Source organism: Nelumbo lutea, chromosome 1 (genome assembly GCF_056320005.1).
Source record: "Nelumbo lutea isolate HS-2025 chromosome 1, American lotus-T2T, whole genome shotgun sequence".
NCBI lineage: Eukaryota > Viridiplantae > Streptophyta > Magnoliopsida > Proteales > Nelumbonaceae > Nelumbo > Nelumbo lutea.
In genome coordinates, this window is record NC_142684.1 from 115386611 (window position 1) to 115414562 (window position 27952).

The following is a 27952-nucleotide window of genomic DNA, read 5'->3' on the forward strand; positions in this document are numbered from 1 at the left end:
ATATGATCCGGACTCATATTTGAAGCAACTTAACAGCCAATTAAAGACCATATTCTGAGCATTTAATTGGAGACCTAATCAAGCAATGTTATTACCGGTACTCATAGAGGAGTAGAAAGGCATACATCCCCCTATCTTACCACCTAAAATCCGGGCCTACCTTACAGAAAATTAATGGATGAAGCAATGAGCATCATCTTTCTCGTTAAGAGGAAATTTCAACCACAAGAAAAGAAGATTAAACCCGATGACTAAAACTATACAACAGGAAATAGATCAACTATATGTTTTTCAGCCATAACCATAACTTACATCAGGTGTATTAACAACTGGCTCAAATGGAATCTCAACCCTCTCTTTCACGAGGCATCGAGGCTCCCCATCTTCCATCACCAAGACTTTCCCAGGTGGACATTCAATCATGGTTCTCTTCTCCTCGGCTGTAGGCTTTTGAAACATATCAAGAGCCTTGAACTGGGTGCTCGTTTTCGTAAGCCTTGGCTTGAAACCAGCCAAGCTTAGAACGGATATCACACTGACTAGGGTAAGGGCTGCTTTGGCCCCCAAACTTAAAAGTCTCATTCCACCAGAAGAGCTTTTACCAGGTGCTTGACTTTGAGTTTTGTCCAACTCACTTGTACTCTTCTTGGCCTCAGTTACTGGAAAATCATTAATGATGCTACTTGAAAATTTAGATGCAGAAGAGAAGTTTGAGGAATAGCCATTACCTAAGACCAAAGAACGTGGAGGTCGGCTTGGATATGGTGGGAGGAGGAGATCATCATTCGGCTCAACCGTCTCACTAGCGAAGGCAGAAGCCTCATGGATCACTTCCAAGTCTTCCCCTTTGTACTCCTCAAGTTTATTGAGTAAAATCTTGCGGCTGTGGTCAATTTCAGCCAAGGTTGCTTCCCTCTCATATCGTTGTTGTTGTTGCAGAGCCTAATCATCAAAGAATAACTGTATGAAGTCCTAAAGTGACAATGGAGAAATAGTAGATTTCTTTTTTTGTTCATCTTTACAATGGTAGATTCCATTGGTTTTAGTTTTTGTCTCAAATCATAAGTGAAGAAAATGGGAACCTTGACAGCTCATGATTGAGGAGACCCTAAGCAAGAAGAAAAAGATAGAGCATTTTTGCATACAGAAGATTGCATTCCGAAGAACATAACTGAAATCAACTTTCAATTCATGCAAGCATGTGGGTATGGAGGATTCTGGTTGAGTGAAAAAATAATAATAATAATTATTCATCTAGGCTGTATTTGGTTGCAGTGCAAATTTATTTGCACTAGTACAAATGCATGGGAGTGCAAATGTAAAAAAATGCAAATTCTTGTTTAATTTTGCTTTGGATTTTACTTTATTCTGTTTCATGTCTTAATTTACTTCATTTGTACTGCAATCAAACAAAATAAGCTAAAATTTGAAACAGAAATAAGTCAGAACTTACACTCAAATCATTTGCACTGCCATGATTTTGCACCAGTGCAAATTTATTTGCATTGGAACCAAACAGTCTTAAGAAGTTGGGTAATGTAACAAGCACCAAGAACAAAAAGATTAAGCCTGTATAGCTGACCCTAACGAGCCTCCAATAAAAGCAACTTTACCACAAGGTCCATGTAAATCCAATGTCTAGATTAGCTGGAAAAAAAAAAAAAAAAAGAAAAGCAAAGCAAAGCAAAGTAGCCCGATTAAACATAGTGGAGTAAAAAGAGCATAGGGAAAAACACCGACTTCCAAGAGCTACTAAGAAGAGGGAACAACAGACTCGAACCACACACAATGCATCAAAATATAATATAGAAAGTTGGGTTCCTCCACAGGATGTGGTATATTCCAGTTTCTTGAAACAACAGAAAAAGGGATGAAGAATTGTGGAGGGCAGTAAGAACAGTGGTAGTGTAGACTATGTGGGAAGAAAGAAATCAAAGGATCTATAGTGAAAAGAGTAAATCAAAGGAGGAACAGGTTGAAGCTACAACAGTTAGGATGGCACATGGGGTAAAGATTTGGACATCTTCCAAGAATTCTCATCCAATGATATAATAAAGTCTTGGACTGAAGTGGCGCAAACAGTTAGATATGCAGAAATGTATGGATGGAATGGAAACCTCCAGCTTTTAACAAATTGAAATTGAACTTTGATGGCAACTCGTTGGGAAATGCAGAGAGAGGAGTATTTAGAAACAACCAAGGAGAGGCAGTGGCCTTACTTTCGAGATCAATTGGCTTTGGAGACTCGGTTCAGGCTGAAGTATTGGCCCAATTACAATGAATGAGGCTTGCAATACAACTTGGGAGTTGGAGAATTGGAAGTTGAAGGAGATTTGCAATTAGCCATCACATGGACCAAGAAAATCAATTCAGCTCCTTGGAAATACAAACATGCTTTCAGGGAAATTAATATCCTAGCAAAGAGGTTTAATTCTATTTTCAGCTGGGTAAGAAGGATGGCCAATGGGATGGCAGATGTGTTAGCAAAACAAGGAATTGACAGGCTTCTTTTGTTTTGGGCAAAGTTGTAATCTAATGTACTTTGGGATGGCTGTTTGCTTTAATATCTGTACTAAATTTTTGAATTATTAATGAAATTTTTTTACTGATCAAAGATATAAATATATAATATAGAAAGCAGAAACTAAAACACCGGGGCTAGCAGCTACTAATACAAATTAGGGGTTTTACTGTTCAGTCCACCCCTAGAAATCTTAGCTCCACCGTACAGGTGGGATAAATACTGACCGTGGATCGATGCCAAATCCACAGGCAGGATGCGGTTTGGGGGGGATACTAGTAGACTAGGAGGGGGCTGTAATTTCAGACTTCCGAGTATTAGAGTATATCGAGTATACCCAGTTGTGTATATCCTTAGGACTCCATCCTTAGGATAAAATTATCCTTAGCATAATGAGATGAGATCTGTTGGTTATCTTTGTTGGTTGTTATCTAGGACTCTATCTAAGATAGAGTTTCCACTTTGTAGAACTCTTCTATTATAAATACAGTTCAAGGACAATGGCCAATTTACTGCACCCAAACATTATTTGTGTTCTCTGATTTTAACTTGGTATCAGAGCTCTGTCGATCCCATGGCCTCCAGCAACTACAGTTCTGCGTCACAACAATCAACAGGCACATCAGCCTCCAGCAACACAGCAAGTTCGAATTCAGTTCCCCATAGTGGGATTCATTATCTTCCTACCAAGCTCACCACCAACAACTACCTGCTCTGGAAGGCGCAGTTGCTGCCAGTTCTCTACACCAACAGATTGATGGGGTATGTAGATGGTTCTATCGTTGCACCTCCTCAGTATATACCAGATCCGACAGATGGAAGTCAGATGATTCTCAATCCAGCACATATAGAGTGGTTTGAGAAAGATCAACTGGTCTTATCCTGGATCATGAACGTGTTCACTCAAGTTGTAGGGCATCGATCTTCCGTGACATTTGGAACAGTCGGCTAAATCCTTTGCAAATTACTCACGGTCCAGGCTGATGCAATACAGAAGACAACTTCCAAGTCTCAAAAAAGGAGGTATGTCTATTTCTGAATATGTCCAAAAAGCTAAATCCATAGCCGATAGCCTTGCAGCTGTCGCAGAACCAGTAAAGATGAGTGATTTTATTCTTTATATACTGACTGGATTAGGATCCGAATATGAATCTATTGTTACTGCCATTACTAATAGGTTTGATATAGAGGACCTTGATATTGATGATGTTTTAGGCATTCTTCTTGGCCATGAGGGCTGGCTAGAACAGAATGCTACTACAGTTTATTCACTCCCTACGGCCAATATGGCTAATTTTAAAAATAAAAATCAAAATAATAATCAGTATTCCCCTTCCGAGAACACCCGCGGAAGAGGCAGGGGGCATGGTTCTTCAGAAAACCGCATGAATAATGGCAATAGAGGATGTGGAAATACAATTATTTGTCCATTGTGCAATTAGGGGTGTAAACGGTATCCGATTATTCGATACCCGACCTAATTGAATCAAATTCGAATGGTTCGATAAATTAAGCGGTCGAATTCGAATTTATACATTTTACCAATTAATTTATCGAATTCGAATTCGAATTCATATTGATCTAATTCGATAAAAACTCGAATTCGATTAATTATATACATTTAATATATATTAATAAATATAATAAAATATAAAGGTTAAAGTTAAAGAGTGGTCATGTCGAGTCCACCATAAAAAAAGCTAATAGCGACAATTATATCACATGTGCATGTTGTCATTCTCGATAACCCCTCCCCTCCTCTCTCTCTCTCTCTCTCTTGTTCGGTCATCCTTTCCTCTCCCACTTTCATTTTATTTTATTTCTGCAATTATATCACCTACCTATTGTCATTCTCGATAACCCCTCTCTCTCTCTCTCTCTCTCTCTCTCTCTCTCTCTCTCTCTCTCTCTCTCTCTCATCCAGTCGTCCTTTTCTCTTCCACTTTTATTTTATTTTATTTTATTTTTGATAGAAACCAGAGATCCAAACCAATTTCTCTCCCGTTTTTAATTTCTTCTTCCTCCTCTTCCTCTCTCTCCCTCCATCTTTTCTATTCACACTCCTCTTCTCTTCCTCTCCCTTTGTCTTTTTTATTCCCAATCTTTGAAAGCTATGAGCACCTACAACAGCATTAGTGATAGCAGTCGAGCACCGGTCACCGGCCACTACCATCTCCTTCGCTGTTGCTCAAGCTCAAGCTCAAGCTCAACACCTCAAGGCCCTCAATTGTCTAACATCACCACTTCACTAGCTATTGTGTTGCAACAGTCCAGCATCACCAGCCAACACTACTCACTACCATTGCATTCGCACCGCCGGGAACCCACGATTGCCGTTGTCACAGACTTGACCAACCGCCGGGAACCCGCAACTACCACCATCAATCTCCTGCCGCTTTTCTCAAGATAACCGCTTGTTTTCTTTGCAAACTCAGTCATTTAAGATTCTAGGCCTCATACTGGTCAAATTCGAATCAAATCGAATATTCGACTTAATAATCAAATTCGATTCTGAAATTAAACAATCGATATTCGTTGGATATCGAATCAAATTCGAATGTTGTTTTTCATAATCGGTTTTGAATTCGAATCTAGCCTAATTCGATTCGAATTTGATCCGTTTACAGGCCTATGTGCAATAAGCCGGGACATGGAGTGATTAAATTTCACCGACGATATGATTTCAACTACAAGAATGAGGAGGCAGAACCAGCAGCCTACAACAACAATACTGCTCCCTTTCAATCTGCATTCGATCCAACCTGATACCCAGACAGTGGTGCAACACATCACATGACGCCTGATGTCAACAATTTGCAAATTCGATCTGAATATGGTGGGTCAGATCAAGTCAAAGTTGGTAACGGTTCAGGTTTGGAAATTAAGAATATGGGTTCCTCAATTCTGCAAACTGCTACTCGTCAGTTTTCTTTAAATAATATTTTTCATGTATCGTAGCTCTCCAAAAATCTTTTATTTGTTTAGAAATTTGCTCGGGATAACAAATTATTTTTTGAATTTCATGGTGATTATTTTCTTGTGAAGGATTATACAGGGAACATCTTGCTACGAGGAACTAGTAGAGACGGGTTGTATCAATTTTCGAGCAAGGTGATCAACACAAATCAATCTTCTGCATTGATTGGCGAAAGTGCCTCTGTTGATGATTAGCACAAGCGTCTTGGGTATTCAGCCATGCGAATTGTGAAGCAAGTTGTCACTCAATTCGGTCTACCTTATGAAGGTCAATTTTGTTTCAGCTCTAATTTACTTTGTGAGTGGTGTCAAGTCAGTAAGAGTCATAGATTACCTCTTCCCTTGTCTTCTTCAGTTGTTTCTCGTCCACTAGATTTGATATTTTCAGATGTATGGGGACCAGCCCCAATTTTATCTAATGCAGGGCTTCAATATTATGTAATTTTCATTAATGCTTATAGTAGATTTTCTTGGTTATTTCCGTTGCAATGGAAATCAGATATCTTTGATGTATTTTTATCCTTTAAGTGTCATGCTGAACATTTATTCAATACCAAAATCAAGGCTCTGCAATCTGATTGGGGCAGAGAATATCGAAAACTTTCTTCTTACTTGGACTCTGTTGGCATTGCTCATCGACTCGCTTGTCCGCACACACATGAACAGAATGGTTGTACTGAACAGAAACATCATGTAATCGAAGCAACCCTGTCTCTACTGGCTTCCTCATCACTCCCCTTCTCCTTTTGGGCAGATGCCGCACTTACAGCAGTTTACTTAATTAATCGGCTTCATAATGCTACTCTCCAGCACAAGTCTCCAATGAAGTTCTGTTCGGCTCCCCTCTAGATTACAGGTTCCTCAAATTTTTCGGGTGTGCTTGCTATCCACTGCTTCGTCCATACAATCGGCACAAGTTCGATTTTCATTCCAAGAAATGCATCTTTCTTAGCTATAACGACAAACACAAAGGGTATCGCTATCTGCACCCTAAAACTGGGAAAGAATACATCTCCAGACATGTAATCTTTGATGAGCATCATTTACTAGGATACTCTGCGACTGCTCCCACTGAATCGGTTCAGCCAACTGGGGTTTATCTGCAACCGCCGCTTGCACCTCCAGTTGCGCCTCTGGCTTCCACTACAGATTCCCCATCTTCCGACTCACTATTACAAGATAATTCAGATCTTCTACTGTCGACTGACAGCCCTCACCATTCGGCAGCTTCCTCCACAGGTATGTCTTCTCCTGAAGTCGGACCTCGTGGGACCCGTCCTATGTAGGACACTCTTGCTGTAATAGTCCCAATTGCTTCTCAGCAATCTTGCCAGCACCCCATGGTCACTCGTTCCATGGATGGATCTCTTCCTCCCCATTCTCATCTCACGACCAGGTATCCCTTACCACAATCACTATTAGTTCAGTCTCGAGATGATACTACAAAACCCTCCGATTACTCACAAGTAATCAAATTTGCTAGTTGGCGTGATGCCATGAATAAGGAATTTAATGCACTTGTTTCTAATAGTACTTGGAGTCTTGTTCCCTACTCGTTTGATATGAATGTAGTAGGAAGCAAATGGGTCTATAAGGTAAAACAGAAGGCAGATGGTGCTACTAACAGATACAAGGCACAATTGGTAGCACAGGGTTTTACTCAAATCCCCGGGGTTGACTTTACAGCTACTTTTAGCCCGGTTGAAAAACCCGTATTGATCTGTACCATTCTCTCTCTTGTTGTGATGAATCAGTGGTGTATACATTAGATTGATTTTGATAATGCTTTCTTGAATGGGGTACTCGTGAGGATATCTATATCAAACAGCCCAAGGGGTTTGAAGATCCCTCCAAGCTGACCCATGTGTGCAAATTGCACAAAGCTCTTTATGGACTTCGACAGGCACCACGGACCTGGTATGCTCATCTTACTCACCAATTACCACAAATGGGTTTTCAAGCCTCTACAGCTAATACTTCTCTCTTTGTGTTCTATTGCAAGAACATTTCTCTTTATCTGCTTATTTATGCGGATGATGTCTTACTTATTGGGAACTCCCAAAGTGCTATCCATAGCTGCATTCAGGAGCTCTCTCGCCATTTCTCTCTTAAGGATCTGGGTCTTGCTACCTTTTTCCTTGGTATTCAGCTTATTCAGCATCCTAATGGGATTCTTCTCAGTCAACGCCAGTACATCACTGATTTGCTACATCGGTCTCACATGAATGCTGCAAAACCTATTTGCTCTCCTATGGCGGTTCATCCCAAGCTCTCTCAACACGATGGTTCTCCTCTTGCTAATCCTACTATGTACCGGATTATTGTTGGCGCTCTTCAATGTGTAGCAATCACCCATCCGGACATCTCATTTGCAGTAAGCAAAGTTTCTCAATTCCTGCAAGCTCCTACAAATGATCACTGGGCAGCTATGAAACGCATTGCGTTACCTTAAACATACCATTATGCATGGTCTGAACCTCTCATGGACATCCACTACCTCTCTTACTCTTCATGCTTTCTCCGATGTTGACTGGGTAGGATGCCCAGATGATTGCAGATCTACCAAAGGCTTTGCTATTTATTTAGGCCCTAATTTAATTGCTTGGAGCTCCCACAAACAAGCAATGGTTGCACGTTCCAGCACTGAGTCTAAATTTCGTGCTTGTGCCACATCCGCTACTAAGGTGCTTTGGATTTCATCTCTCCTTCGAGATCTTGGGGTTACACTCTCTGAGATACCTACTATTTGGTGTGACAATATTGGTGCCACCTATCTTGCTGCCAACCCTGTGCTCCGTGCTCGGACTCGGCATGTTGAGGTTGACTTCCATTTTCTCCGAGATCTAGTTCTTGCACAACGGCTTACTGTCCATTTTATCTCTTCCAAAGACCAGGTTGCTGACGTTCTCACCAAGCCTCTCGTCGGTGATCACTTCTGCTTATTGAGAGACAAACTCCACGTTCATGATGAGCATGGAGCTTAAGGGGGCATATTAGAGTATATCTAGTATACCCAGTTGTGTATATCCTTAGGACTCCATCCTTAGGATAACAATTATCCTAATGAGATGAGATTTGTTGGTTATCTTTGTTGGTTGTTATCTAGGACTCTATCTAAGATAGAGTTTCCTCTTTGTAGAACTCTTCTATTATAAATACAGTTCAAGGCCAATGGCCAATTTACTGCACCCAAACATTATTTGTGTTCTCTGATTTTAACTCTGAGGTGGAGTGCAGTCTACTTATCCCTACGAATTATCCCTGTCATCTTGCATTTAGCTGATTTAGCTAATGAATCTGCAAGCGAATTGGCTGGTCTAGGGACCCATCTTGCATTTGCCAATGGAAAGACACTTTTGGCTTTGGACTTGCACAAATCTTTCCCAGGATAGAAGAATTCACATATCATACACATACTAATGCTTTTCAGAAAGCACAGCAAACAGCATAATTTCAAAATGGAAAAATATGTAAATTATTCATGAAAACATATAATACATGAACAATTAGGATTTAAAAAGCTATGGGACATCTTATTTCTACGTATATGTTTTATACTTTTATAATCTATAAATACCCATGAATTTATAAATACACATTTTTAAATGTTATACATGTGCTTACATATAAAATATGCTAAAATTTCAATTGGGATTTTTTAAACAAAACCATATCTAGTAAAGATGCATTTTTTCAATTTTTTTAATATAACATTCTTTTTCATCAATTTTTTCCATATAACATTTGTTTCACGGAATTTCTTACCAAATCTTTTATTCTCAATATGAAACCATAAATGAATTTTTCCAACTTTGGAATTTGTATCATGGACATATTTATAACTGTGAATTTAGAAGAACTTGCAGAGGTGCTAGCTTTTCAGATTAGTTTTCTGCCTGCTATTTATTTAGGTCTTCCTCTAGGAGCTAAGTGTACATCCTCCTTGGTGTGGTACCCTATAGTGCAGCGTTTGGAAAGGAAACTTACTTCTTGGAAAGCCAAATATCTCTCCCTGGGAGGTAGAATCACTCTCCTAAAGAGCTCCCTATCCAACCTTCCCTCTTACTTCCTCTCCTTGTTTCCAATTCCAGCTAAGGTGGCTCAAAGAATTGAAAAGTTACAGAGAGACTTCTTTTAGAGAGGGTGGGACCGTGGGAGGAGAAAAATCCATCTAGTCAATTGGGACCAAGTTTGTGCCCCCAAGGAGAAAGGTGGTTTGGGAGTCAGGAAATTGAAGTTATTTAATGTGACTCTTCTGGGAAAGTGGATCTGAAGGTTTGGAAAAGAAAAAGACAGCTGGTGGAGGAAGTTAATTGCTGCTAAGTATGATACAGACAGAGGTGATTGGGTAACCATATCCCATTTGCCTTCTTTGGGATGTTCTCTTTGGAAGAAAAATCATGGAATCTCTTCCGCTTCCTAGCAGAGGTTTATCCCCAAAGTTTGGGTAATGGTCTTAGACTGAGTTTCTGGAAGGACAACAACTGGTGCAGCAGTAGGCCCTTAGGAGAGTTATTCCCCCATCTGTACCAAATTGCAGAGAATCAGAATGGGGCAATGGCTGATTGCTATGAAGTGAGGGATAACATCGTCTCCTGGAGCCCTTCCTTTGGAAGACCATTTCAAGATTGGGAAATTGATCAAGTGGTAAGAGCTGTTGGAGCTGCTGTCTAGGCGGTCTGGATCTGTTGGCAGATGACACTTGGATCTGGAATAGCAGTGCAGATAGGTTTTTTACTGTTAAGGCCTTTGCAAGGTTTTTAACAGAAGGAAATCAAGTTGAAGTTCCTGCTGCTAAAATTTGGAATCCAATATCCCCAATCCAAAGTAAATGCTTTGGTCTGGGCAGCAGTACTGGATAGGTGCCTAACCAAAAGCAGCCTGATAAGAAGACGATTACAGATTCAAGACCTGCTGTGTGTGATGTGTGGCCAACTAGAAGAGGATAGCAACCGCCTTTTCATCCATTGCTCTGTCTCCTCTGCTATTTCGGGGCATTTTTTACCTTCCTCGGGCTTATCTTGGGTCATGTTAAATTCTGTGTTGGACCTGTTATGGAGTTGGGAGCTCCAAGGTTTGTCCAAGCTGGCAAAAAGTGTTTGGTTGGCTATTCCTGCAGCAGTGGTTAGCACTATCTGGGCAGAAAGGAATAGAAGGATTTTCCAGAATAGTATTAAGGATCCAGACTGTCTAATTTCTTATATTTTTTGTAAGCTGGTCTCTTGGATTGCAGCTGCAAAAGGTCTCCAGACCTCAGTTCTCAGTCCCAGCTGAGGACCAGAAGTCTGTTAGAATTGTAGTGTGGTCTAGAGCTATGGATCTTGTTTATTCAGCTCCTCTTTAGGGGCTGCTGTTGTAATCTCTTGATCTATTTTCTAATAAAGTTACTTTCCTTTCTAAAAAAATATTTATAACTGTAAATGCTACCTAGGGTGATAAGTCCCCCAATGACTAGTACAGCTGACTCCCTCGATAAATGATGCTGACTCCAAGAGTCATTAGAATCATCACCCACCTCATGAGAACCTGCAAGTTACCTTCCACATCAACCCACACATACCCCATAGAATGCATTAGCCTCCATCTAACCCTGAGGCCTTTCACCTCCAAATCGGAATCCAAATGATTTGGGTCTACAAGGTCACAACACTTCCTAGACAAAGTTCCTACACACCCACGGAATGCTAAATCCTGTTCTACTGTCCACATACATTGGATGCAAAATTTTATCGAGAACTCCCCAGTACCAATACTTCAAAATTTGTAGCAGGATGAACTAGTTAATGGATGCATATAGGTCAACCCTGAAAGCTCAAATGCTCAATTAACCCAATGAGATTGGCTTTCATTAATCATCATCATCTTCTAAGCCTTGTCCCAACCATATGGAATCTGCTACATGAATCCTGTTCTGTCTTTCCATCCTGTATACTATCCATTGTTAATTCATGGACCCTTAAATCATTTCTCACTACTTGAACCCATGTCTGTTTTGGCCTTCCCCAGCTCTTCTTCCCACCCCGACCCTTAAATCATTTCTCACTACTTGAACCCATGTCTGTTTTGGCCTTCCCCAGCTCTTCTTCCCACCCCCTCCCCTTTTTTCATAATGATCCTTCAACTTGTAATAGATCATTTCTTACTAGTGTTATAGATGGTCTTCTCTGCACATGCCCAAACCATCTTAATCTACTTACCTTCATTTTATCACCTGTTGGAGCTATTATGTTCTTCTGGACACTTCAATTACAACAAATCACCTGTTGGGAAGTGTTTCATGGAAAAATCAATACTTTGGACTGTTTGCAGAAGAAAAAAGGCCTTTCATGTGTTTGTCTCCTAACTGGTGTAGTCTTTGCAAAGCTAATGGTGAGGATTGTTTCCACTTACTAATACCCTACCCTTTTGCTTCAGATATTTGGAATTGGATTTTTGTCTTGTTTGGGTGCAAGTGGAACTTACTTGCAAATGTTTGTCAACCGTTTAAACCTTCTTTCTTTGTGTGGCTCACTAAAAGAGGGTGGAGCATGTGGAAATGCATTAGAGCAGCTTCTCTCTAGAGTCTGGACAATTTAGGAAGAGAGGAATGCAAGAATTTTTCAAGAAAAAGAAAGAAGCCTCCTCAATGGCAAGGACTGCATTTTGACAAGAACAATACTTTGGTTGAAAACTATGGACTCCTTCCAATCCTTTCCCTTTGATGACCTTTGGAGGAGCTGCTCAGCTGTAGCAGCTTGCTCTTCCAGGAAAGATAGGGTAATTGCAGATTGGGTTCCTCCTCCTGAAAGAAGTGTAAAGATGAACTTTAATGGAAGTAGTCAGGGTAACCCAGGACCCTCTATTCGCTGAACTGTTAGCGGCCCTACAAGGTATTCAAACTGCACATCAGCTTGGTGTGGATAATCTAATACTTGAAGGAGATTCTAAAGTTGTTGTGGGGTGACTGGCAGATGCAGACTCAGTGGTTTGGTGCTACAGGAACCTTCTAAAGAAATCTAAGTGGCTAAATAGAAACATGAGTATTACCCTACACTGGGTGGGAAGGTCAGTGAATGCTTTGGCTGATTGTCTTGCCAAACAAGGGGTTAATAGGGAAAATTTATACTGGGCTGCTTTGTAATCTATTCACTACTGTTTCTTCTGTAATTTTCTTTTAAAGAGAGGTTGCACCCCGTGCCTCTCCTTGGGATGCCTATAATTGCTCTCATTTCTTGATTAATAAAATCACATTTCAATTATCAAAAAAAAAAAAAAAAACAAATCACTTCTTTTCAGTGTTTTCAACCAGTCATTGACCCAGCAGGTTAGATTGGTGACCTACTAACCTGGTCACAATCCCAGTTTGGGTCAACCTCTATCCCACCATATTATTTTTTTATCAGTATCCCACTATATATATATATATATATATTGATCAGTAGTATCCCACTATATTATTAAAAACCACTGATTCAGTCAATGACTTGTTGACCTTGATGGTTGAACCATTAACCCACCTAACCCATTCAACGGGTTACCAGTTTTCTGTATATTCCTATTGTACAGGCTCTCATTGTGTATGGGCTGCTACTCTTTACTTTAATACAATTCAATACTTTACCTGCTTCAAAAAAAATTAACAACAAAGCTCTTGTGAACTCCTAGTGAAAGACAACAATGGAGCTAAAGCAATATAAGTAATCGAAAGTATCATCTCATCTTCAATTAAATTCCTGAACCAATAACAGAAAAGAGCAAAAGGGAATAACACTTTATTGAGTTGACTCCTAACATTTTGGATGACACTTTCGTAAGTCCCGTTCTGTCTTTTGGATAACACTTTCTCGAGTTGAGACACAAGACAGAACTTTTGCAACAGCAATAGAACAAGATCTGAAGGATGCATTCTGGGAGCCAGTGAATCACAATTCTGGATCAATGCTATAAATATCCTATTATCTGAACTGTCACGTTCCCTACTTCTGTAACTCAATAAATGGCATTGGAAGGACAACTGTCCACCACTAGAACGCTTGAAGATACTTGGGAAATGCTGCTTTAGACATCAACAATGAGAACCCTGAAATGAACTTTCCATTCAAAAGGGCCATTGCCCAATCTTGGGATGGGTGCACTGGTAACAGACCTAACTTTTGGTATTTTTTGCACAAAATAGACACTTTCAAACTCCAACCAACATTTTCACACTTATCAGCCAGAGATTTTACCATTGCACTGAGCAATGGCACCTTATTTGAGCCTATTCAGTCTTCTTTTTTATGCTTTCAAAACAAAAACATTGTAAATTAAATGTTCTATATTAAGTTATTAACTATCTATATGAGTTTGCATTAGTATCTTAAGTTTAGAACTTATCATTTTTGGGGTTAACGAGTTATCACCTAGGCAATGACTAATCATGACATCGTTCATCAATTAGGAAGGCCAAAACAACTGATCATCACCTTACAGCATTAAGAATACTGACATCATCTTTTTTACTCCTATTTCCTCTCCTCTTCTGATTTTTTGTCCAATACTCATTCAAGAAAATCCTATTTATTCTCAACCTTCCTATTTATCTTTTTGTTTCCTTAATTTAACCTTCCTATTTCTTCTCTTTCTTTTCATTAACGTTTCCTATATATTCTATGTTTAGACAGTAACAAAATTGTACCTATATGTTATTCTGATCCTTCTTGAAACCAGAATGAGATTATGAGATTTCCAAATTTCAAAGAATAACCTTGAAGAAACATGGAGCTAGTAATAAGAGGTTAAGAAAATGGGCATATCTGCACGTTTGTGCGCTTCATTTCCAGATTCCAGCAATAGGAGATGTCATATTCTACACCGGAATTTATGTGCTACCAAATTGCATCAGACAACAAGTTCTTCTCATCAGTATTATGATACTTGGACAAGCTTAAGTATCATGAGATTTTGTTTACCAGAAAAAAAAAATGTAGTTACAATGAGATTTTAAGGAATTATTTAATCAGAACCTAATTATAAAAAAAAAAATATTTTAATGGGAACCTTATTTGGAGATGAAAAACTTGCTAGATTTAAAAAGGAATGAATAAAAAAGGCCTAGCAGATTTGAAAATAAAATGTAAAGACTATCTGGATAAAGAGGGTACAAAGAAAACAGGTTAAAAAGAAATTTGTTTAAATGCTTTATCATACCAGTTGAAAAAGAAAATAAAAAGGCCCTATGAGATTTTTCTTACAAATTATCCTTCTCAGGCACTAAATTTAGCATCCAATTGAATATCTCAAGAGTCAAGTCATGAATATGTTGTAGCGAAAAAAGGAAAAACATGTCGAAATTAAGGACTGCCTAACGCATGTACAGGTCTCTACGTTAATCTATTTAGACTTCTGGATACAATGAACATTCAAAGATGAAAAGCGTGTTCAAAATCAAAAACCCTAATTTAAGAAAATAGATGTAGAGAAAGTCATTCGTTAAGAATCAAAGAATACGCAAGCATACCCATCAAACAATTTATCAACGAACAACCACAGAAGCTAAAGGTAGAAATAAATTCCCGGGACTAATTACCGTATCAAATATAAAGAAATAGAAGGGGGGAAGAGAAGGAAAAGCAAGAAGAAAATGAAATGGCGTAGGATGTCGAAGAAAAAGGACGAACCTGTAAGGATGCAAGCTGCTCCTCAAGCGATTCAATTGCGTCGCGAATGTTTAAAAGGCTCTCAGCTTCATCGTCTGCTTCACAACCATCGTCGAGCGAATGGAAACCATTTTCTCCTTGGTAGTCTTTGTCGTGCCTCGTAACTTTGTCGATCCAGTTGTTAATCTTCGCTCGAAGTTCAGAAGCTCGAGACAGAACTATACCTATCTCGTCCCCGTCCATGTTTCTCTCTCTCTCTCTTCTATCTCAGTTGCGGTTGCTCTCCTCTACTTCGGTTTCTGCTTCGAAAGCATTAGTGTAAAGATTCCAGATCATTCTCTTTTCATTCCGGTTCTGTAGTTGCGTTTAAGAGAGAGACGGAGGTGCTGAAACCGCCAAAACCTGGTCAGATTAAGTGATTTGCAACGTCTCTGTGCAGATGACACCTGTTAGTACACCAAACCCGATGTGCAAAGGTGTACCGTATACTCCCAACTCCCAACCCATGACCCTCGTGAGCGAGTTGGTGAATGAGTGATGAGTCAACGAACTGGTGGATACGGTAGTCCATGCTAACCCAGTACATGTGATGCGAGTAACGGGTTTGGCGTTTGGCCCATGTTGGTTAGGACTTAGGAGTCCGGATCTCTTAAAGAAATTTTCCATAGTAAAAACCTCAAGAAAAAATTTATGGATCCGAGCATCGAAAATATCTACCGTACGTGCATGTAAATTTCATAGTGAATTATTTCCGGTGTGTGATTATTTTACGCAGACGTTGAGAGATCCCGGCCTTCGATTTAACGAGATTTTAGCAAAAATTCTGCACACTTCTCTAAACATGGCAATGCAGCTTAATTATGTAGTTTAAATCAGCCCCCACAAAACTGTCCCCAATAAAGTTACAGAAGACTGTCCCCAATAAATTTCCCGTCGTATATTGGAACATCTCGTTGATTATATCAAGAACGATGATATTTCCAATACACAGCAGAAATGTAGAGTTCAAATCTATGCCCCATCTGGTTTCGCCCCACAAATGTCCCACACGCTCAATGTGCGCCACTTGTCCCTTCACACGGTTTTATTAATAGCACGTGCAGGGCTAATGGGACATCTGTTAGCCCCTTCCGTTACCCCCCAAAAGTCTCAAACCATTTCATTTGAAAGACTAGGGTATCTCAAAGTTCCCTTCTCCTTTTCCGGCACCGACGACCTACAACGACAACCGGCAGTACTCTCCAATTCACCTTTTCACACTTTTTTTTCCTTTTTTTTTTCTGACATTTTCGTTTTCTAGAAACCAAAGAAACCGGCAGCAGAGTTAAAAGCGATAAAGATGCCAAGCTCTTCTTCATGAATACCTATCTATTTGTTGCCTGCACAATTCTCGGCCTCATCAATGGCTTCACCAACTACTTATATGGCTTTGGTTTGTCCCGTCTACCCGTCTCAACCGGTGGTTTGATAGGTTCCACTCAGCTGATCTTCAAAGTAGTGTTTGAATTCCTTCTGGTTGGGGCAAAGATTCATGTTTTATTCCATAAACTCAGTTGTTTTGTTGACCATGGGTGCTATAGTTATTGCCCTCCATGCAAGCTCTGACTGCCCTACTAATGAATACAATACACAGTATTACGTGGGTTTCGCTATGACAATCAGTGTAGCTCTCATTAATGAATTGACGCCTCCTCTGATTAAGATCGTGTACAAGAAATTGAAGCAAGGCATAACCTATTCTCTGGTAATGGAGATTCAGATTGTAACATCCATCTTCTCCAATGTTTTTCTGCACCGTTGGAATGTTGGTCAACAATGACTTTCAGGTCTCTCTCTCTCTCTCTCCCCCCATGGGGCTCTTGAGAAGGATCCCAAAGAGTTTACTTTTGGTTGGTCATTCCATGGGCGCAAGCATCCTTTGGAGGAAATGGTCACAAAATTAGGATTTCCTTGAGGCCTAAACACTCTCTTTCGGGTCTGATGTTCGGGCCTAGTCCTTGTCTATCCCTGGGAGATCGAAAAAGTGCTTGCTTCTTTCATGGAACGAGCCAAATTAAACCAAATTAACCCCAAATGACCTTGAATTTCCACTTGGCAACATGGTCTAAAGGATTGATATCACTCAGAAAATTGCCAATGAATGAGGTATAACCTGTGGATAACCAGAGAAGGAGAACAGAACTCTGTCGATGGTTTCTCTGATTTCTAGAAGACAAAAATATCAGAAAAAAATAAAAAAATAAAAAATGTGTAAAAAGGTGAGCTGGAGAGTACCACCTGCTGTCGTTGTAGGTCACGGGTGCCGAAGAAGGAGAAGGGAACTTTGAGATAAATGGTAGAAATGTGGTGTGGGACGTTGTGGGGATTTGATTCGGTCTCAACATTAGGAACGTTTACCAATGGATGACATGTGTACAGAGTTTTTACTTGCACAAGATGCGGATTCAATGGTATTAACCCAAATGCTTGGATTGGCTATTCATGTAGGGTGATTTGTCACTCCAATGGCATCGTGATGCATGGTGCCTCAGAATCGTTTAATGACATCTCAATGTCTTGTAGGCAACGAATTCAGAAACTCTGATCACGTCTCGCATGTTTTAACTGTCCTACACCACCTCGACAAGGCCAACCGGCAGATACCTCAATAGGATTAAGTCGGCATAAGAGGTGACGTGCCTCCGCCAACCTGATTGAGACCCAATTGGCAATCTGCATGACGTGGTGGCCAACTTCCATTACACGTGCATCGTTATTTCCGAATCATCCAGGATCACATTGCCTCACTGATGGATCCAACTCATGCCCCATCTGTTTCGGAGGCAATCGAATAAGCTCTATCACTTTACATGAAACCAAATCCGAGTGTGAAACCACCTCCAAACGAAGCAGGCCGGTAAGCAACATCCTTCCAGAGATCTACACCTTTAGGTACATGTTGATCACCACAACCACAATAACATAGAAGGTGCTAAACCGATACCACAGAGGCACCCGTGACAAGTTCATGACTCGGGACAAAACTGCAATGAGCTCAAAGCTTGCACAGACTTGTAATGAGCTCAAAGCCCAAAACGAGCTTGCGATGAACTCAAAGCCACCACGGGCCTACAATAGACTCACAACCATGATAACAACGACATTCCCAAAGTCATTGCAAGTTTGCGATGAGCACAAAGCCATCGCAAGCCTGCGATGAGCTCACAATCATCGCAGATCAACGACAAGCGAATAAACACGACAATTGACCAATGTCATTTGTGGTAGGACATCTAGTAGGATTAAAAGAGACAGATGGGATTAATATTGACTCCATCCATGCCACATCAATTTAAAAGACTCACAAAAGGAAGTAGCATACATGCATTATGAGAATTCTCATATGAAAGGAAACCTCGTCCTGTAGAGATCTCATAAGACATGTGGCGAAACCCTAGTGGTGTCCCCCTAACAACTGACACCAAATCAAATATTTCCTTTCCAAATGGGAATCAAACTCTTTTAGCCCCTTCCTTTCAGGACCTCGGGATCTCTCTCTATAAAAGTAGGCTTAACTCATAACGAGAACAACATTCTGTCAATTAGAGCCTTTAGCCTACCCTTTGCCCTTAGCCTTCCTTTGTCCTTCAAGGAGACCCCCGTACGTAGCCTTACGACCGCACTCACTGCGCCTATATAAAGGCGTCCCATTGATCAAAGAAAGTACGTGCAATTTAGCATTCACAACTCTCTTGCCTTCTTGCCTTGTAGCTCTCTCAACACACTCATCACTAAGTTAAGCATCCAAGTGCCCATCACCGGGTACTCTGACAATTTTCTTGTAGCTCAACCAGCCGACCTCATCAATCTAACATTCGAGCTATCTTCCAATAGGGAGCTACCAAATCACGCACCATCAATGATATGTGAAACTCACAAGCCACAATCATTCAATATTTCACAACAAACCCTAAGTATTTTATGACCAGCACAGCACATTATCACTGTTCTACAACTTGCTATACAGCCTTACATTCAACTAATTTGGAGTTCACTTGTACATATAGGGATGGAGTATTATATGCTAGAATACACTCATGACCTAGTTAGCAAGGAAAGGAGAGTGGATTACTGGAACTTGGTAGCTATTTTATGGAATAATGGGTTGTAGGACTAGTGGCCCCTGCGTATTGACGCTAAAGACTTTCTGGTTTGGACGAAGAGCAAATGCAGGCTTTTCACTTCTTCGCCTGCTTACAAGGTGCTTACAAATGCCCTCGGTTCTTCTTCTAATGTATGGCGATGGATGGTTTAACGTGGAAGCAGTTCTGGTGTGTGAAATTCCTGCCTCCAAGGATTAATCTCTACTTTTATGGAGAGTTTTAACAAATTCATTGCCAGTCATAAGCATGCTCGATCACAAGGCACTCTCATGTGTTTGATGATCTCTGCCCCGTCCCCGTGTGTGGAAGGGACCCTAAAACCTTGGATCACCATTTCCTTCATTGTCCAATCAAGAAGCCAATATGGTTTGAAGGTGTTTCTTGTTTTTGTCCAAATCCCCATGTAGATTGGCCTCTGCAAAAATGGGTTTCTTGAGAGTGACACGTTTGACCCCTCCATGCATAATCCATCCTCCTCCGTTGCGCTATTGTCCTATGTGTTAGGATGCACATGTGAGTAGGTGTATGGAATGGGGAATTAAAGAGAGTCCCACATTGGAAAGATACAACAAGTGCAAGGGACTTATATACAAGAGTGGCCCATAGCCCAATAGCTTAGGCTTTTGGATTGTAAGTGGTGGTCATCTCTTGTATATAAGTCTTATGCACGTGTATGTGTATTAAGCCCCTGGTTTTGACAATTCCTCATGGTCTGTGACCCCCTTAAGGCCCAACAAGTGATATTAGAGCAAAAATTGTGGGGTTAGGTGATGTACAAATAAAAATCGATGTTGGTTGTAAATTGGTTCTCAAGGATGTGAGGCACGCTCGCTTCAACCTAATTTCTGTAGGAAAATTAGATGAAGAAGGCTACAACAACAATTTTGGTGAAGGAAAATGGAAACTCACCAAAGGATCTCTTGTAGTGGCAAAGGGGCGAAGATTTTATACTCTTTACAGAATGAAAGCTCAGTTATGCAAGGGGCAGCTGAATGTTATAGAAAAAGACTCCTCTAACCTATGACATAATCAGCTTGGTCACATGTGAGAAAGGACTTCAAGTTTTTGCAAAGAAACAACTCCTCCTAGGCTTGAAAGGTACGCATTTAGATTCATGTGTTCATTATTTTGCTGATAAACAACATAGAATTTCTTTTCAAAGAAATCATCCTCATAGAAAACAAAATGTCTTAGAATTGGTTCATTCCGATGTATGTGACATGAAAGCCAAGTCTCTTAGTGGTGCCTCTTATTTTGTTACATTCATTGATGATGCATCTAGGAAACTATGGGTATATAATATGAAATATAAAAATGAGGTCTTATAAATATTTAAACATTTTCATGCTAGAGTTGAAAGAGAAACAGGAAAACTCCTCAAATGCATCCATATAGACAATGGAGGTGAATGCATTGGTCCATTGGAGGAATATTGCAAAAGCAATGGTATTTAGCATGAACAGTCAATTCCCAAGACTCCACAACATAATGGTGTGGCTGAACAGATGAACCGCACCATTATGAAAAGAGTTAGGTGTATTCTTTCACATGCCAAATTGCCAAAATCTTTTGGGGGAGAGTCAATGCGTACTTCTTGTTACTTACTTAACTTGTATCATTCAATTGTTTTGAATGGAGATGTGCCAGAAAAGGTGTGGATAGGGAGAGATGTCTCATATGATCACTTACGGGTGTTTGGTTGCAAAGCATTTGTGCATATTCCCAAAGATGAAAGGTCCAAGCTTGATGGAAAGTCCAAGCAATGCATTTTCTTGGGTTATGCAGATGAAAATTTTGGGTACAGGTTATGGGAACCAATTGACAAGAAGCTAATAAGAAGCAGAGATGTGATCTTTCTTGAAGACCAAATAGTTGAGCTTAAGAACATTGCAAAGTCACAATCAAAGCCTAAAAGCTTTGTTGATTTGGATCCAATTCCTTCATCTATTGTGCATGGTGAGAACATAAAAGATTTACAAGATAATGTGGTTGATGAGAATAGCGATTCAGGTGGTAACATATGTAAAGTAGATCATGAATAGGGGGAGAATCCCATAGAAGCTCCTCAAATACCACAAGAGCAACATCAAACTCAAGAAGAACCGTTGTTGAGAAGGTCTACTAGGAATGAGTGCCATCAAAGAAATACTCTCATCATTAGTATGTTATGCTCAGTGATGCAAGTGAATCGCAATGTTATAAGGAAGTTGTAGAAAGTAAAAAAAAAGAAAAAAGAAAATTGGTTGAAAGCTATGCAAGAAGAATTAAATTCATAGCATAAGAGTTGCACTAATGACTTGGTGGATTTACCAAAAGGCAAAAAGGCACTCAAGAACATATGGGTATTTAGGTTGAAAACAAAAGAAACAGGCTAACAACCAAGGTACAAAGCTAGGTTGGTTGTGAAAGGTTTTGGTCAGAAAAAGGGCATTGATTTTGATGAAATCTTCTCTCCAATTGTGAAGATGTCATCAATCAGAGTAGTATTGGGCCTAGCAGCAAGTGTGAATTTAGAGGTTGAACAGCTTAATGTCAAAACTGCATTTCTTCATGGTGATTTGGAAGAATATATCTACATGGAGCAACCGAAAGGGTTTGAAGTTAAGGGAAAAGAACACATGGTTTGTAAGCTAAGAAAGAACTTGTATGGGTTAAAACAAGAACCTAGGCAGGTACAAGAAATTTGAGTCCTTCATGGTGGACAACGGGTACAAGAAAACAAGCTACAAATCATTGTGTATTCATTAAGGAACTTTCTAATGATGATTTTATCATTCTCTTGCTCTATGTTGATGATATGTTGATTGTTGGGCAGGACATAAGCAAGATTAACAAGCTGAAAAAGGAATTAAGCAAATGTTTTGCTATGAAAGACTTGGGTTCAACACAACAAATTTTGGGAATGCAAATCTCTCGTGATAGGAAAGTTGGAAAGCCATGGCTATCACAAGAAAGCTACATTGATAAAGTATTGGAAAGGTTCAACATGGACAAAGCCAAGTCAGTTAGTACTCCACTTGCAAGTCACTTCAAGTTGAGTCTTGAACAAAGTCCTTCAAGTGAGAAAGAAAAGGAAGAAATGATGAATGTGCCATACTCTTTAGTCATAGGAAGTTTGACGTATACTATGGTTTGCAATAGGCCTGACATTACACATGCGGTTAGTGTGGTTAGCAGATTTCTTGCCAATCCAGGCAAGAGAATTGGAAAGCAGTTAAGTGAATTTTTAAGTATCTTAAGGGCACTTCTGAATTATGTTTATGCTTTTGTAGTGGTAAGGCAGTGTTGGAATGCTATAATGATGCAGACATGGCTGGGGACATTAACTCTAGGAAATCTACATCAGGTTTTTTATTTACTTTTGCAGGGGGAGTAGTGTCATGGCAATCCAAACTACATAAATGTGTTGCTTTATCCACTACAGAAGCCTAATACATTGCTACAACCGAACCTTGCAAGGAAATCTTATGGACGAAACGATTGTTTAAAGAATTGGGTATACAACAAGATGAATATATATATATATGTGTGTCTGTGTGTGTGTGTGTGTTATTTAAAAATATTTGATAATTGATGTTTTATATATTAAATAGAGATGAATTGAGATTTGTAGGAATTCAAAGATTTTAACCCTACGGTCTTAGATCTTACCAAATTTTAATCTAGTATTTAATGAAATATAGAAATTACTAAACCCAAATCTTTTCGGCTATTTCTCTCTCACCAATTTCACAAAACCACCGCCACGCCCTCTCTCTCTCTCTCTCACCAAAAGACAAATCTTCTAGTAATGAAGACTCCATTGATGAAGATAAATCTGAAGTTTAGAGAAGTTGCAAGTTTTGGGTAAAATTAAAACCATTTTCAATATTTTATTACTTATTTATTTACATTAATTTGAACTATTATTTCTTAGCCTGCTAATATATTTTTTATTTCACTTTTTATTTGTAGGAGTTGAATGGAAGATGGAGACCCTTATAGAGATGTTTAAAGTTGTTTTGAGGATATTTAATGGCAATGGATAGTTATTTTTTGATAGGCATTATAGGTTCTAGGTTGATTTTTTGTTGATAAAAGAATTGGTTTGTTAAAATTATCATTTTAGCATACCAATGACCAATTGAAACTTATAAATTACAAGGTATAAGTATTTAATTTCTTTTATGTCAGAAGCTTTTATCTTAATATTAAGTTTAAAGCTTCTTACAGGTTACTATAGTTTCCATGACAATAAATGAAAAAAATATAATTGTTTAATTTTGGAACTAAAATACAATAATTAGGCCTGGAATCTTGGCCTAGCCCGGGCTTATATCTTTAGGCCCATAATGTGTGTCGGGTCGGGCTTGGACCTAGACTAAGCCCGTTGTTATGAAGGCAAAGCCCGGCCCGGCCCATGACCACCCTTACCTTTAAACCCCGAAGGGTGTTCATCCATCACAAGAGGTGTAATGTGTGTAGGAATGGCAATGGGTCAGGTTTGGGGTGGGATCATATTCCCCGTCCTCTTCCCCAGTTCTAAAATTAATCCCTATCCTCAATTCCCATTGGAGATAAAAGTTGTCCTCCATCATTCTTCGTAGGGACTCGAATCCCTAAATTTTTTTTAGTTAACTCTATTTTTTGAAAAAGAAATAAATACTTTAAAATATAAATAATTTTTTAAATATATGTTGATATATATAATAATATATATTTAATATATATAATCAGGGTAGGGGTGGGGTGGGGACCTCAATCTTCATCCCCAACCCCAACTCTGATCAAGGATCCCTATTAATCCCCAACCCCAACTCTGATCAGGGATCCCTATTAATCCCCATCCCCATTCCCGCCCCACCAAAGCAATCCCCATCTTCAACCTAATGGGGTCAGGGAAGACAGGTCTGTGAGCATCGGAAAAACGGCTCACTTGCTAGTTGGGCTGGAAATGGAGTCGACATCCGTCAAGTAAATGAAAAGGAAGTGATGGGAGCTCCAGGATTTACAACGGAAAGGGCTTTTGATTTATTAGTGACTCCAAAGCCCGAGGCACTGACTAACCAGTCTGAATAAGACTCAGATTGGAGAGGGAAGGGGTTAGGCACCCCTCTCCCGGGTCCAATAGATGGGGCATACATGAGAATCTAAATAAAAACAAACACAAAATATGCAAGCAAATAATTAAACTAGAGACATAAATAATGGAGAGAAGCAAAACAAGCCAAGCAAATCAACACAAGAGAACCAACCTCTTTCTATTTCAGATTTTATTGTTGTTTCCTTTTCAGGGACTTATATTCCCCCCTTGTTAACTAACTATGCATGAATGTAGAAAAATTAATCTACCCACTTCACATCTACTGTCAAATTTGTTAATTAATTCATTTATTTTTCTCCTTCCCTTTTTTTTATTTTTTTAATTTTTTATTTTTTTATTTATTATTATTTTTTATCTTTTATTTTATTTATTATCTTTTATTGGTTAACAATTCTCCTTGACCGTTCACATTTAATTCTATGTATCAATTGAAGGGATGAGAGATCCATCATATGGATGGTCGAACCCTGTAAGAAGGTTGGGAGAAATTTCAAAAATTTCTCTCTCTCCCATGTGAGAATCGCATTCCCTATTTTAGAAAACTGCATTTTCAATGATCAATCTTGAAACCAAACCAAACTAGATCTAAAACCAAAAAGAGAGTGGAGTGATATACCTGATACGAAGTAATAATAACCTCCAATGAAGGTGTTCACGCCCAAGGAAAAATCCAAAGACTGTTTCCACCGAAGATGATACGAAGCAAGATGAAGCAGAATCAGCAAGACGACTCTTCAGCAATAACCGAATTCTTCAGCAAGAATGTGATGGAGGGCTAGTGAGCATAACTTCATATTACATTTTCTACCAAAAGCTAATATCAAGAACCTTTCTTGATCGCTCCCACATGTAGAGATCGAACAGGTATGGCGGCAAGAGTAGGAGAGAAGAAGACAGTGCAGTCAAACTATGTTGTCTCTCTCTGGAATTCAGCAGTCTATTAGATGATCTAGAGGTTCGCCCTGCTCTTCTATTTATAGCCTTAAAGAGAGGTTCTCCTAATCCCATTAAGAGTTTCATAATCCAAATCTTTTATTTGGATCTGGACTCTCTTTAAGAGATATGAATAATCCATTATCTTATCTGTAGATAAAGATCAACCTTCCTAATCTAATTAGGAGTTTCCTGATCCAAATCTTTATTTGGATCTGAACTCTTTGACTGAATAGGAAAAATCCCTTATCCATCTACTGATCTAAATCCCAGAACCGCCCTCTTTTAATTAATCTCATTAAGCCAGTTTGAATTGGGCTTTAGGCCCATTAAGTCTATCTACTCACTAGCCCCTCAATTTGTTGCCTAGTTAGTTATCTTTGTATGGCGTGGGACACAAACATTGATCTACACATCAACCACATGGGTTTAGCCCAACCTCTATTACAAGGCTTGGTCGAATTCACTGTAAGAAACAGTGAACCCCTAAGTCCATCACCATGGGCTCTTAATGAGCCCGACATTTACACTAAATGGTCATCGGGTCAAGCCATCTTATAAAAACCCAAGGACTATGGGCAAATGCAAGATTAGCCCATTAGGTATTACCTCAATGGTCTTACACTTAACCTCTCAGCCCATAATGATTAAACACTGCCCGACAAGAGAGGACCTCTCCCTCGGCTACAAGGTACAGTGTTGCACTCTCTACTCACATGGATCCCGAGAATTAAAACCTTTTGCAAAGATTTTGAAACCATAATATATATATATATATATATATATTATATATATATATATATGTATGTATGTATGTATGTATGTATGTATGTATGTATATCTCTATATAAATATATTTTGCAAAACAAATTTCAATAGTTAAAATCAACTGTTGGCAGTTTAGGTTTCCATCAAAGAGAGTGCATCCTCGATAATTCACTTTGTCCGACAAAGGAGCTGATCTTGTCACTATGATCACCCACTCAGATGAATTGTCGGACTGTCCCAATATACCCAGGTTTTGACCCCCTCTAAGGATCTCACTAATTGGCATATCAAAGACAGCCCAATCAGACATCTAGTGTAGTATCATCATCGAGTTTAGGGGTCAGTTGTAACATTTCAGTTTTGTCTATCTATTTCCAAGGTTCAGGGCAATATTGGAATTTTGGTCCGGTTCAGGGTTTCAAAAAAACACACACTACTTGTACCTCAGGTCTCACCCTGGCAACTGAGACAGGCCACCCCAACCAACTTGGCGGCATATCAGTGTCAGTCTTGGCAGGATAAATCTCCTCAAATCCATCCAACGGCTGTGAAGATTCTAAACTAACACGAATCCCATATATGTCTAGTTTAAGGGTATTACACAGAAAGAAACACAACATAATAACATGAATCAAATATGTACTTTATTCATTTATATTAAATGTCATAATGTACATCATTCTTATTGGATTTAAGGGCATACACTGTCTAATAATTCTTCCCTGATTTAAATCATGTCATGTAGCCATAGAAATTTGGTATTCTTTTGCTACAGTCCCTTGGAAATCATCCCAGACAGCCCTTTAGTTTGAGCAACAGTGAACAACCCTTTCATGTCCGACCGAAACTACAGTTGAAATCAAGCTTCACATATAGTCTAATTTCGAATCACTCGACAAGTTCAGCAAGCAAGAAATAATGAAATGGTTATGCAAAATAAACAGCACTGAAATTTGAAATTCACTAATGTTACCATTCAAGTCTAAATCTCATCTTTATGAAAATAAAGGCATAATGAGAGAGTAGAAACAATCAAAGCCGACATCTCTTGCAAAACAAAAAAAAAAAAAAGAACGATAAATGATCTCTACAGCATGGAATGATAATGCCATGGCAGATCTAAGCTAGTTTCAGACTTCACAGAACCAGTTCGGTAGGAGCTTCACCACTAGCTTCGGCTACCCAATTTTTGCCATTATTCAATAGTGATCCAAATATTAAACTAGCAAACCTAAGCACTACAATAGTGTGAAGTGACTACAGTGTCGGACTTGGCCTGAGGTTGGGTGCCGCAATGGGATTTCGAGTTACCTTCATTCCAGGTTTCTTTCTTCGAGTGGAAATGCCGAATCGGCTTGTGACCAAGAGGTTCGACGGTGGAGATATCGACTCAAATGCTAATGTGTTCAAACGAGGAATAGAAGTTTGGACCGTCACTATCGTCTGCTCTTCCCAGCCATATACGAAGGTGGAAATAGGGGATCGATGATGTGCTAGGGAATCCGGAGTACCGAAATCGCCTGGTATGAGTGATAATAACAGAGAAACAATGAAAACGGAGGGATTGATGAGGTAGGACGGACGAGAGAAAGCAGATCTCCGCTGCTGTGAGTTGCAGCAGTGTGACAGAAACACAGATCGCAAACGGGGAAGTGACACTGCTTCGCCAAGAGAGAGACCGGAGATGTGGAGAGAATGGCCGAGAGGGGTTACGAGATCGCAAGGGATGTTAATTTTCCCTATTTCCCCAATGCCCATGTGGGTTTACCCCAAACGAGGCAAGGATGGGGATGATTTTTCCCCGCGGGAACGGGGATGGGGAAATTTTCATCCCCGTTAGCGGGGACAGGGCGGGGATGGAGAGAGCACTCCCCACCCCGTAGGACCCTGATCCCGCTTCGTAGGATCCCCA

General features: G+C 39.6%; 1 protein-coding gene across 4 annotated transcripts; it reads right to left on the reverse strand.

The window, feature by feature from the left end:
- Positions 1-18: 18 nt before the first annotated feature.
- On the reverse strand, positions 19-27948 carry LOC148876939 (plastid division protein PDV2-like). Of its 4 annotated transcripts, none has more exons than XM_088978845.1 (4): positions 24956-27948; positions 15136-15500; positions 729-942; positions 19-659 (listed from the first exon to the last, which is right to left on the reverse strand). In XM_088978845.1, exons 2-4 carry the CDS (start codon positions 15355-15357, stop codon positions 292-294), a joined length of 804 nt encoding a protein of 267 aa, XP_088834971.1. In that variant the 5' UTR covers positions 15358-15500; positions 24956-27948; the 3' UTR covers positions 19-291. The 4 variants fall into 4 exon arrangements, with proteins under 4 accessions (XP_088834971.1, XP_088834980.1, XP_088834952.1 ...); XM_088978854.1 differs by having other exon boundaries at positions 27352-27935; XM_088978826.1 differs by having other exon boundaries at positions 19-942.
- Positions 27949-27952: the final 4 nt, after the last annotated feature.